Source organism: Temnothorax longispinosus, chromosome 11 (genome assembly GCF_030848805.1).
Source record: "Temnothorax longispinosus isolate EJ_2023e chromosome 11, Tlon_JGU_v1, whole genome shotgun sequence".
Lineage (NCBI taxonomy): Eukaryota > Metazoa > Arthropoda > Insecta > Hymenoptera > Formicidae > Temnothorax > Temnothorax longispinosus.
The window spans coordinates 17984931-17998815 of record NC_092368.1 but is presented as its reverse complement, the minus strand read 5'-3'; the positions used below and the strand labels follow the sequence as shown (position 1 = coordinate 17998815).

Sequence of the window (13885 nt, the reverse complement as noted above, 5' to 3'; positions counted from 1 at the left end):
TACAATAACAGCTTGCATTGTTTAAACGTATAACATTACGATTAATAATTAATTTTCAATTTTATTTTTATAATTTGTTTTATGTGAAAAATCATCTGCTATTGTTTTTATCCAATTATTTATATTTTATTTTAAGTATTTAAAGGATGTATTTTATTATAAGTTAGTATTCTTATTATTTATACATTTTCGTTAATTTCTTACAAATATTATTTTTTACAGTGAAAAATAGCTCCTTTAATTTATTTGACAACATGCTGATAATGCACCGAATGTCATTATAGTGTATCGATCGTACGTGTCATTGTGAAGATCGACGATAAGCAAGAAACGCGATATCGCAAAACGCACGTTTGTACGCATAACATACGCTGTAATTGTTTCAAAAGAATTTCATATCAAATATTGGCATTTGTGTGACTATACTCGAACAAAAATTAATGTACTGAAAGTGTATAAGAAGGTCGGCAGGACAAACAATATGCTGACACGCTTAACCCGTTGAGGTCACATGCGGGGTCCAGTGGACCCCAGGCTTTTTTTTATTTTTTTCTTAAAAGTATATACTATTTTGAGAGTAAAACGCACAAAGTTCTTTTGCTTTATCTCAAAAAATTTTGATGAATATTTTTGTGAAGAGTCAAATTTCTCGAAAAAAAATTTTTTTCTCGCGTTTTTTCAACATAAAAAAATTTAAAGAATTATTGGGTTATAAAGAGGAAGTCATAAACTAAATTCTAGTTCAAGGTTTGAGTCGATACATCAAAAAGAACGCCAATGGCAACTGTTGTGGGGTCAATATTTATCAAAATTTTTTGAGATAGAGCAAAAAAACTTCCTGCGTTTTACTCTCAAAATAGTATACTTTAAAAAAAAAAAATAAAAAAAAAGTTTGGGGTCCATTGGACCCTATGTGACCTCTACGTTACTTTTAGGAGGTGCGTGACCTCAACGGGTTAACAAATATTCTTTTCCACTCCTATTACAGCAGATCGACATATAACTTAAACAAAAATATAGCTTTTTCTTGTAAATTTAAATATAAAGAACCAAATACACACACCAAGCGCTCACGTGGGCGTCGTGTTGTAATACTGTAAAATATTACGTCGTTGTAATTAAAATTCGCGAGAATATTGACAGGACAAATTTCGTAGATTAATTCCTTATCCTAATTAATTAATTAATTTACCAAAATTAATTGATTTTTATTTCAGAAGATTTGAATTTGCGATGAAAATCTTCTTTCGTCTCAAATTAAATTCTATTAGAGTCTCAATCTTTTCTCGCAGCTGTTAATTCAATCTAATGAAATTAAAATCAATTCCACGCACTTCGCTCCAGAAACGGCCGTCGACATAGGTACTCCGGAGAATTTGAAATCGGAGCGAGTCTCGCGCGAGTTCTCCTCTACCAAACTCGGCGACGGGCCCTCCCCACCTCCGTCCGCGATGATTAGAGATATTGGAAGGGGTTAAGACGGCGCCATGTTGGGTCCGTCCGCGGCGCGTCGCGTCACTCGCGTCAGTCGCCCGATGATTGCGACCGTGTAGACGTCGCACGCACGAGCCATGAATTGAGCTCGCGTTCGCTCGTGCCGCGTCGTCGTTTTACCTTTTTTTTTTAATTTTATCCCGTTGCGCGCGCGCACATTTTTTTTTATTTCACCCTACGTCCTCACGCGCGGGACTCGCGAGTTCTTCGAACGGGAAAAATCTTGGAGGAAAGTGCCGCGGAGATTCTAGATCTAGAGGATATACGCGTAAAACATATATTTGCGTGCAAAGTGCGTGCAACCTCTGGTGACTCCTCTCTCTCTCTTTCTTCCTCCCTTCCTCCCTCTCTCTCTCTCTCTTGGAAGGAGCGCGGGTGAAAGAGAGCGAAGGATAAAGAGAAGTGCAGAAGACGAGAAGACAAAAGGGGGGAAAAAAGGAGGGAAAGGGGGAGAGGGACAGCGGCGTGCGATGGCTGTGCGGCCGCGCATCGGCCCTTCCGGTGGTGAACGCGCTTCCGGAGGTGCCGGCAACCACCTCGCCGGGATACCCACCGTGCGATGGACCGCCAGGAGCACGCTCGTCGTCGCCGCCGCGGCGTTCGCCGTCCTCCTCGGCGTCGCCGACGTCGTGGCCATCCGATCGGGTGAGTAAAAATCCTCCGCCTCACCGCGCGCTTATTTGAATATATTATGAATCCCGGGGCTCTTTAAACTTTAAATCTGCGACTTCTGCCCGCCGCCCGGGGGGGGGGGGGAAGGGGGGCGCCCCGCTTTCGCCAGCGGGCCCCCCATTCGTTTCGAAAACGCCGGTCAGCAAATTGCCAGACGACACAACGTCCAAAATCGGGACGTAAGACGTCTTGGTGTGTGTTAAATGGAAAAATACGATTCGGACGTCTTTAAGACATTTTTAAGACGTCTTTAAGACGTCTATGTCCCGATTTGAGACATTGTGGTTATCTGGGTTATTGCTTCCGCAGCGCGATTTATCTCGAAGATGTGCGAGGCAATTGCATTCGTTATGTAATTCCAAGCCCAAGATCGAACGATAGTCCACTCGGAATTTCAGCCGTAATTGAGATTTGAGGTCCGATCGTCTCGGATACTCGCGACACTCTCCGGCTCGCGTATACTTGCAAATTTTTTTTTCCATCTAGTACACTCGCCACTTGTTTATATCGTGCGAGAAAAATGCGGCAACACAGAAACGAACGGAGCGCTCGTCGGAGCTCATCCTTTTTGGATCCTCCGTTTATCCCGTTAATCACATCGGCAGTCACACTTCTGCCGAAGTACCGTAGTCCCGTGTGCCGTATACGTGATCGGGCCCACCACGTCGATTTTATCGAGGATTTTAAAACCCGTCGAAGATATTGTTCTCTCACTTTGCTTTCTCCTTTTCTTGCAAGCGACACACACACACACACACACACACACACACATATATTAATTCCACCGCTGTCCTGCCCCATGAAACGACTTCCCGATCCCTCTCGCCTTGTTTCCCTAAATATTCCGCTTTGCCGCGAGCGAAAGTTTTGGAAAGGAGGCATACAATGCAAAACCTTAGCCATGCGAGCTAGAAAGAGCTCGCGTTGCAAAGAATACCTCTGCTAATGAATACGTGAACCTAAAAAAGAAGATTCAAAAATCTCTCTTAAACGATCGTCGAAATGATACAGTTCGCGTATCCCGAGTATCGACGAGTCCGGGCGAACCCCTCGAACGTGCGCCGATCTTTCTCGATCGGATTTGATTCGCCGGTGAAAAGTGGCAATCAGACAGCCTCGAGAGCTTTTCGAGTTTCGGCTCCGAATTTGAAGCCGACCTTTCTCGTAAATCCAAGTCGCACGGTGAATTATCTTAATATTATGAATACAGAAGCTTATTTCGCCGGGATCTCCCACCTGTTTATATCGTTTGTTTGGAAGTTCGGGGAGCCGAACCAGCGGAACCAAGGTCAATCCGGGCCCGTCTCTTTTTCGTCACCTTGAACACCAACGCGGCGAACTGCCTGATCTATTGTTATCGCGGTGTAATGGGTTACGTTTGCTTTTTTTTCTCTCTCTTGCAATCACGGTAGAGGGAGAGAGTCAAGTGGGTAATGGTATAGAAAAGTCGGGAACCGGTTTCGCGCGCGTGGTGTGGAGAGAGATTAAAAACCGGTGGCCGTGCCGAATTTTTCGAACAGATCTATCCAGATCCTTTTCCTAGTTTCCAGTTTGTTTCTTATCGAGCGAGTGATCCTCTCCCCAGGATCGGCGCGTCGCACTTCCCATATAAGAAACCGGTTTCGTATGACTCCAAAAAAAGGTATGACACAATGTTCGTGTTTGGATTGTGTGACCGGAGAAGACGCCGGGACGCGTTTGAAGAAAATAGTTTTCTCTCGATAACGATACGATCGCCTCTCGCGTTTCAAATAATTCACCGGGATTCAAAAGCTCCAAATAGAAATGAGAGATGACTTTAATGTTCATTAGCCTTTCCGACATGCGTTTGAAATATATCGTAAGTAGGAGTTTACGTTGACTCTGCTCAGGCTACTTTGACCTAGCACAGAAAAAAAAGGCCGCGCGAAAAGAAATATAAATCTAACTTCAACGAGCGCTTTTCTTCTTCATTTGTAATATCAATTCCAAATTGCAGCCTTAATCAACACCCGCGAAAAACTTTTAATTTGTTTTGCCAAGATTAATATAATATTCATATTTGTTTTTTTTTTTTACACGGAATTATTATATAAAAAAAAAGAAGGCATAAAAATACGATGATGTGAAAGTTATTTTTATAAATTTCGGAAGACATATAAGATGTTTTTTCGAACGTTATATTGATTTATCCTCCGATCAAACGATCACCTGTTTGTCGCCGTAAAGATTCGAGGTTTAACGACGCAATTCTGGCTAGACAAATGGAACGTTGTGCCTTGATGGCACAATGCAACCTATACCTTATTGATCCGCGTGAAGTCATTCCGCGAGCGATAAATAAAGATCTTTTTCTCTCGTTCGCATATACACGAAAACACACGTTCACATATTTCACGCACACGTGATACGTGCAATCGTGAAGATAACGCCGGGGCAGCGGCGGAGGATAAATATCAATATGTTGACGATTGGCTAAATTAAATCTCTGACCTTCCACGATGAACTCGTTACTCAATCCGGAGTACATCGACCATTTAAAACTTATCAATCTGATCGGCGAATCTTTCCTATACAGCTTGAAAGGTGGATTCTGTATTTTTTATCTATTTCTCATTTACATTCTTTCCTTATTCTTCGTTTACGCGCTTACAATAGCGACGAAGAATCTTTATTAAATTAGATTGTTTGTTAAATAAACTGATTATCGATGTTTCACCTCTTTTTTTGTTGTGTTGTGATTTTGTTTTACAGAAAACACCTTAAATAATTAGCGCAAACAGTAATTTACTTGAAAATTTCGAATATATGTCAACTTCTCTCTCTCTCTCTCTCTCTGTAAAAGAAACATAATGAAATCAAATATCATAAATAAAATAACAAGCACGCTTGGTCATTTATCCTTAATCTCATAAGACGCATGATAGATAACTCAAAAATGCAAACAACTCATCTGTCTTAATAAAAATTTCATAACAAATTGTCTCGTAAAATGTGGAAGCGCCTTCGTCATTTTATCGATCTTCCGGCAACTTTTTCACACCTCGCAAACCACCGTGCCACTGCAAAAAAAAGCTCATGCACATCATTGTGGGCCGCGGGTGGGACAAGTGGGACGAATCAGTGGGTCAACGAAACGACCTTCGTACTCGAGAGCGCCGCAAGAGTTTGCAAGCTCTGATTCCTGCAACACGCGCGCGAAGAAGGCGAGAAAGTTCTCCCCCCCTCCCCCCTTCCCCTCGAAGAGTCGGCGGTTCTTTGACGTATTTAGAGCCGATCTCTCCTTAGCGAAGATCCGATTGGACGGCGGCTTCTTAATTTTCGACATTAATTAGGCCGACCAAACCCGGCCTTATACTAATTGTCAAAATATCACGTTATTGTTGTTCGAGGAAAATTTGAGAAATTTTCAGTCGGACATTCGTCGACATTCAAACGCTGTATTTACTTAACGGCTATTACTTATAAGTATCTCAGGGTCAAACTCTGCTTCACGAAACTTTTCAGCTCGATATCTGTGGAAATTTTCGCGACAAGCCGCACTCAAATTTACGATCAATGTCAAAAGCAAGGGAATAAATGGAAAAAAAGCTGAGCTTAGCCCCCGTAAACGTTTAACCTCGTTGCGCGTTGCGGGTTTTCCCGAAATTTTCCCGAGTAAAATTTCACGTCGCTCTCCCTCGGGGCGATGACATTTTTTTTGCGGTCGGAGGAAACGACGTTTCCTGAATACGAAATCGAATAGCGGCATCGGCGGAAACTCACGAAGCCACGATCGGCCGATAGGCAAACGGGGCTGCCTGATGCCGCGCGCGGCCACCGAAAGCGCAAACTCTTGTAAAAACGAGGAAGAAGAAACGGCAAACAACAACGTTCGCGATGTCGCGAGTAAGAGAAAAAAAAAAGAATCACGACGATCAACGACCTCCGGTTAAAAGTTGGGCTGCTTCGTCGATCGATTTCTATTTATAGAAAATGATCGAATTACACAGTTTCAGCGGAGAGGCCCCGTGTCTTTTTAAACAGTGATTACGCACGTACGCGGTCGCTGGTGATTTCATTTGCGAGTCTAGACATGACATCGTCACGTGCGATCGATCGGCCGTCGTTACGTATCGGATTTATCGTCTCGACTATAGTAAAGGCAAAGAGATGACAGTTATATATACGTTCGTTAAAATATTTATCTTGTATTACATCAGGCCGCCTCGGAGTAACTCAAATGAGAGCGTAAAGCCCCTTGCACAATGCCAGGCAACAGGCAATAGGAACAGGGAATAGAAATCAGAAATCATGTATAAATGCAGAATAAACAGTGACACAGGCAATAGACACAGAGTTTCCGTCACGTTGGAAATTTTGTGCCTATTGCCTGTTGCCAACCAATCATAGCATTCAAACTTTTTAGGTTGTAATTAACGATGTTTTGGTTATTTCCTGTTCCTATTGCCTGTTGTCTGGCATTGTGCAAGGGGTTTTATTCCCGTTGCTGTATTTACACTTCGGCTCATCCGCGAGAAAAATCGTGCGTCCAAAATGAACTTTCCTTCCGACGTGGAGATCCCATTGAAGAAATAATAATATTTAACTGGATTAGAATTTATTTGCGCCGGAATGATAGGCGAGGAAGGATCGTTACTCGCATTTTCCCCATGCACATGTGCCGCCTTCGCGAATAACCGCGCTAGCGAAGGCTACTTCGCCGCTAAGCAAAACTTTCATTGATACAACGTGTTGTACGCTTCGAAGGCTGTCGGAGGTGAGCCCTCGGGAGTGCCCGGTTGGAAAACACGGGCGGCCAGCGTGGCGTGGACAGACGTGAGGCGTCGAAATAAATTTATAGGTGAGGAGGGAACCCTCTCTCTCCGGGCGAACGAGCGAGCGAGCGAGCGAGAGGGCTCCGGCCGCGTTCTCTCCGAACATGCTGTCCTTCTTCCCGGCCTGCTGCTCCTCGTGTTCGCTCGCGAGGAGAGATAGCCTGGGCTCTCCTCGCGGCTGGCAGGTAAAGTCAGTAGGCGGGCTCAGGTTCGTTCACCTCGGCCTAGCGGCCGACCGGATAGCGGGACCCTGGCTTTCCACCGGGCTCGTCGTCGTCGTCCTCGTCGCCTGTCGTCGTCGTCGTCGTCATCGTCGTCGTCGTTGTCGTAATCGTACCGCCCAGTATATACATACGTACTCGTGTAACACGTTCGCACAATTATGTCCGCACGCCTATGCCAGCGCCTATATATCCGTGCACCTTCGCACCTGCGAAAAACGTATGTATCCGTTCTGTGCGCGGCGCGGCGTGGCACTCTCCTCCGGCGCTCTCCGCGCGCATATATTATATTGTTGCACCGGCGCGGCGGCTTTTGCTCCTTCGTCGGCGTGGGCCGTTAGCTAATTGGCCGCGTTAATTGAGCCCGAACGGGGCCTCAACGAATTCATTCTCTCTCTTTTGCAGAAACGGCGGGAGGATAAACGAATTAAGCGATCTATGTCAATTTTGACGCGCCGGAAATCCGCCAAAATTTTCTTAATCTTAAATTATCCCTATTCACTCCAACCAGCCCTTTCGTGTCTTAACGAGTTTCTAATCCTCGCATCATAACTCACGAACGAATTGACGAAATTTAATGTTCCAAAGCGCAAATTAAAGCTAAAAGTAGAAGCTTTAATTTGCGCTTTGGAACATTAAATTTCGTCAATTCGTTCGTGAGTTATGATGCGAGGATTAAAAAGGGCGGAAAATATGTTGGCGTGAATAGGGTCATCTTGAAATAATTAAAATCGCGATTTTACTATCTTTTCTCTGCACTGTTAAATATTAAAGGAAATTTAAACCATTGATAAACTTGAGTTAAATAACATTTTATTATTTTTAACCATCATGTATGGAAATTTATTATCTTTAACTTCATTAGTTGACTTAAATTGAGTACAATTTGACTGATCTTTCATTTACGACCGAAAGAAAGTTTTACGGCACTCTATATAAATGTATAGAAATAAATTCTTACCTTACGCTACTTACACAGCTGCGACAGAGAGCGTGGCGTAAAATGCGCTTTTTTTCCGCGCCGGTAACGTCGAAAAACGAATCTGCCGTGATTATATATTGCAGTATCTAATCTGTCTCGGCGGGAGAAAAAAAGAGCCGCGTTGCAGATTCCGTACTGGAAGATTCAGATTGAACATGCACTTTATCAGCGCGTATTTTGAGTCGACGTCACGGATTGCAGGAAGCACGCGCGAGCGTATCGCGGAATTGCCCGATAAAGAGGAACGTGTCGGATGGTTCATCGCGAAAAAAAAAGAGAGAGAAACAAACGTTTATCAAGTTGTGCCGAACGATTTCGCAGGCTGCCCGTGTACAAGGTAACGGAGTCTGATAGTCAATACATTGTTGCGCGCTGTTGCCGATATATATCTTCCGCTTGCGTATAATTCCGGAGTTTATTTTAAAAAGGATCTAGATCTCTTTTTGCGGGAGAGCGAGATACTTACCTCTGGAAGGATTAAAGAATCTGTGGAACAAACGACTCATTTATAAGTGTGAAAGATAAACGGCCAGCTTTCGAACAACAACGAAAGAGAGTTTAAATAAAAACCGATTTATTAGAATAATATAGATATCAATAGTTTCGATTTATTTATTGTTAGTCTTCTTCAGAACGCAATAAGAACAAATCTGATAAAATTACGTGTAAAAAAAAATAAAAAAATGGACAGATGTAAAAAATAAATAACAAAATTAACAAATCGAATAATAATCTCATAATATAATCATCATTTGTACTCTCTCTCTCTCTGAGGAGGAATATATCATTGAAATCATCTGCTTTCTTCCACGGTGCTGACGCAATTGGGTCTTAGGAAGCTATCCCCGATGCATCCCTCGCGACCCGAATTCTCTACTCGCTGCCGAAGCCGCAGAGACCCTCGCGATCGTATCATTCATGCCGATACATTTTGAGCGGCGTAGTCCGGGGCACGGACGTTGAAACGGTACATTTCCACTTGGCGGATGACTTTTATAATTCCATTTACCGTGAATTACCGTACGCCGAGGGTCACCTGCATATCGGCGAGAGATCGCGGCGGATTTTTCCGGCCGATGGCAAATTGATGCCAACCCCGCGTGGGAAACATCAACTTTCACCCACGAGACCAGAAGTAAACTCGTAGCGCGCGCGCGCGCGAGCGAGTGTAACGGCTCTTCGTGTTTCAACGAATCGCGGCCTAGTGTTTGCCGAGCGAGATAAAAAGGGAGGAAGAAAAACGAGGGGGGGAGAGAGAGAGAGAGAGAGAGAGAGAGAGAGAGAGAGAGAGAGAGAGAGAGAGAGAAAAGGCCTTGATTATAGTTCTAGCATGTTTTTTTTAAGACTTTTAATTTTAAGAACATCTGCCACCACGAGACGAATACACCGTTGCAATTCTTTTATCTTCGGCTTTAAGTATCCCGGTAATTGGATCTTGAATCAACGTTTTGAAGAAGCAAATATCCCACGCTTAAAAATTGAAGCTTTCTTTCAGCAGCTCTTCCGCTGTTTAATTAAATGGAGACGCTAAACTTAATTTGTAATTTAATTAGGCTGCAGTAACGCCAGTAACATTGTAATTGTAGACGTAATCACGTGGCACCGCGAGCGTCTTTGAGAATGTCTCTGAAAAATGCCTTTGAAGAACGGATCGACACGAGATATAATGGGTTTTCATATAAGGTACCTACAATAAATCTATGTACCTATTCATTGAAAATACCGTTTAACGACCATTTCTTAATGAATAGCGCGTGTCTACAAAGAGAGTCATCGCATTGTTCTATTCTCATTCATTCAATTATTCATGCACTCTCGCGTTATCTGTTATCTATGCTGCTGGAGTAATCTTTGGGTTGGGGTGACTTTAAACAAATATTTGTCGCTGATACATAATCAATTGCAAGACTAAAGACTCGCTATAATACGCCAGAATTAATTTATTTGCTCAAAAATTTGTCATTTTCATCTACTTAATGTATCACTTCTCTTCTGTTTGAAGTGTTTCCAAGAAGTATCGTTTTATTTATGAAGAACGTGTTGTCGGTAATACCGGTTAACATATTTTTCGTTTACTTTTCTGTTCTGTGAAGAATTTAATTAGGAATAGATCAGGATAATATTAATGGACATAATTTTTGAAATTAATACACAAATAAATGAAGTTTATTGTTAGATAAATCGTCAAACATTAACTTAAATATTAAGTATATATTCTTTCATTAATTTGGAGTCTTTTAAATTACGCTTAAATTATGCTTTCACTGAAATTATTAAACTTTAAATTACATCTTTATCGTAGCTGGGATGTAACTCACTTAAATGAATAATTAATAAGTTAATAAAAGGTATCAACAAATCTTACAGTATAAAATTTAATCAGAAATAACATTCGAACGATTTTCCAATATCTCTTCGGCTCTTTTGAGGACTGAAAATCACAAGAAAATAAAATTTATTTTATTATTTTAAATCACATTTTTATTTGGATGTAACACCTAAATGAAAAATAAACAAGTTTGTAAAAGATATCGACAAATTTTACAGTACAAACTCCAATCAGAAATGGCACTTGGGCGATCTTTTATTGGGCTGGTCCTGTAGTTTGGGGACCCAAAACCGCGAGGACCTGAACGGAGGCGTAAAACGGTGGTGGAATTCTCTTTCTTTGACACGCTAATCGGTCACACCGCACGCTCGAATTACGCCACCCTATATACGTACAGCGTCCGCAGTCTAGATTCGCTTCTCTAGCGGGCGAGCTATATACTCAGCGGATTCTTCGAGGTCTCTCACGAGTGTGCAGTGTGTGCACTTCGCGTGCGTGCGCTCGCGCGCGCGAGCGCACACGCATGCACACGTGCGTGTGCACTCGAGGCGGGCGCGCGCGCACTCTCTCGAGTGCGCCTACCTGCACACGCACACGCCGAATTGCAGGACATTAAACCCCGGACTGAATGCAGATTCGCGCGGTCGAACGAGCGCGGCAAATCGAAGGCGAGGCCTGCACGTGTGCGAGCCAAGCAAGGAGGAGGAGGAGGAGAAGATCCTCTTAACGGCAATGACAATCCCGCATTAACTCGTGATATAATGTTTACAATGTAACTTGCTTGCACAACGGGTGTCCCGCTACAATTTTTCCTTACCGTTTTCCCCCTCGAACTGGTGATAGGGAGGGGAAATGAAATGGTACCCCGCGGAGTATCGGGAGTTTCGTCATAAACGATCGGTCTGTAATAACTAGATATGAGATACGATAACAAAAATATATTTTATGCAACGTAATGATTTAATTTAACACAATTATTTAGGAGCAAACTGGATACCTATACGTGTTTTATGCAGTGTCATGACTTAATACAGCGTAATTATTTTAAGAATAAACTGGATTCGATCCGAGGTGCTTCGTTTTTCTCGCGTTCTGTTCCTCTGTGTCGAAAATTTTACCTCGTCACGAGAGGCCGATTTTTTCCAGCCGATCTACTCGACTCGGCGTGAGCGAGGCGAAACGTGCGAGATGAGAGGATACGGAGATCGATACGGGGGCGATGAATACTTTAAAAAAGTAGGTTTCGCAGATATAAGGAATTCCACGAGACGTCCACATATACCTATCCCCTCTTTTCAGGAATCTCGACTCAATAGGCCGTGCGTTGGTAGGAGTTTGCGAATCTCGGATTACGCGAGATTGCGTCCCGATAAGAGTACGAGAGGCGCCGGGATAAATAGGCACGTAATCGAATTAGCGTTACAAAGTGGCACATAAACGATGGAAGGTCAATGGCTTCGGAGCAGTCACACGAAAATCGCGCGCGGCGGCGCGACAGATCGCCGCGAGTGCGACGTGTCGCGCGCTCGTCATACCGGGTGATCCAAAGGAAAATAACCGCGCGAATTGATCGCCCCGGGGGACGTCCGCTCGCGGCGGTATAATCCTGACGGGATCTATTTTCTATTGCTGAACTGTGGCTGCACTAGTTCAGAGTTTATCTCTTTTACTCCGCATTCCGAAAAGAAAAGAAAACAAATTCTGAACTAGTGCAGCCAGTTCAGCAATAGAAAACGGACCCCTGGTCTCTCGCGGCAGACCCGGCGCGGTCGCCTAATTCCCTCGCGGCAGAAATCCGAAAAATCGCCTCTCGAGCGCGCCGAGTTAATAATCAGCGATCGCTCACGGCGGCCACTTAAAACAGACATTTTCCCACAATGGTTACAGCCTAATGACAACTAATAGCTATAGCGACCACTTATTTCATGCTTTTGTAATTGCATGTTTTTGATCTCTCCACTCCACTCCGTGCGTTGAACGGAGTCGAGATGATAGCTGCAGAGAAGAAAATTTCTATTTCCCCGAACGGCATTATGTCGGAATTGAAAGGAAGGAACTCGATGTTTGTTACCCGCCTCGCGATGTAATTAAGTATGCAGGATCAGATTTATCTTCTCATCTCGTGATTCGTTTCGTGGGTTGCTATTTTCGACGTTTAAGCTCGGGCCACTCGATCGTGTCCGATTTCCGCGCGCCCGAGAAAAGTATTCGAAACGAAAATTGCGTTCACTGACGTGTAACGAGCCAGACGTTCGTGTATTAGCACGCCAAGCGTTAATTACCTTAAACGTTTCGCTAATTCCCTCCTATATCACAATCGGCTTAGAGATTGTATACCTCGCGTGTCGATGCACCCTTAACCGCTCGCTGCGCATTAGGCGCACGTTTTCGCGAAATTTTGCATACGGCTGCATCCTCGTGGATTACTTAATTAGATTGTTTACAGTGCTCCCCGCGATATTCACACGCGGACTAAATGATTCGATATTATTAAGACCGTCATTCTCGTTAAAAAAAAAAATGCATTTTTGGCATCTATTTACGACGCTTATATCTTTTTATGATTATGATTTAAAAAACTAAAATCAAGCACGATTGTCTATTTGATTCAGCAGGACAAGGAAAATGACAAATATAATAATTAGTTACAAAATGCAATTAACAGATGTCAATTTTATATCACAACGAGTTCTTCCATTTACTCGAAAAGTAAACAAAAAATTAAAATAATTTTTTTCTGTTTCTGAATAATTGGTATGGAAATTATCCGAGAAAACAGAAAAATTACAATAATATAGGTTTATCTTTTAGACGAAGAATATAGTCTACACGTCATATTAGCATACGATTCTTAATAGAAATTTAATATCTGGTTGCATGAATTGGAAATCTGGTAGATTCAACCAGAAAGATACGAATCATACTCATAATTAGACATCCAATTTTTTATACGCAGATTGGTGAAAAAGAACAATTACTTAATAACCAAGATTTTGTTATTTATAATATTCCACATATTTATACCTAACATACATATGTTGCAGTAGAAATATGATATAGATATTGTAAATAACATGATCTTAGTTATTAATTGCTCTTTTCCACCAATCTGCATATAAAAAATCCGATGTCTACTCATAATTAAGTCTATCAAATATTCTAGTAATAAAATATCGAGATAACCAGAAATTCAATTACGATCCAGAATTCTTTCTGATATAATCAGAAATGCATTTACATATTATTGTTGGTACAATCAAAACATTTTTATTACTAGTATTAAAAAATGCACATTTTTATATATTTTTTAATATTAAACACATATACAACAATTATACAAAAGTATATCAATTATTCAATTATATAACAATAGATATATATTTTCGAAGGA

General features: G+C 42.2%; 1 protein-coding gene across 1 annotated transcript in view; it reads left to right on the top strand.

Annotated features, from left to right (window-relative positions):
* The first annotated feature begins 1525 nt into the window (after positions 1 to 1525).
* Positions 1526 to 13885, top strand: part of Mgl (low-density lipoprotein receptor-related protein megalin) — a 45600-nt gene continuing 33240 nt past the window's right edge. Inside the window, exon 1 of the mRNA XM_071794009.1 lies at positions 1526 to 2139. Coding sequence (XP_071650110.1) covers positions 1965 to 2139 — 175 coding nt within the window. The 5' untranslated portion in view covers positions 1526 to 1964. The remainder of the gene's footprint in view (positions 2140 to 13885) is intronic.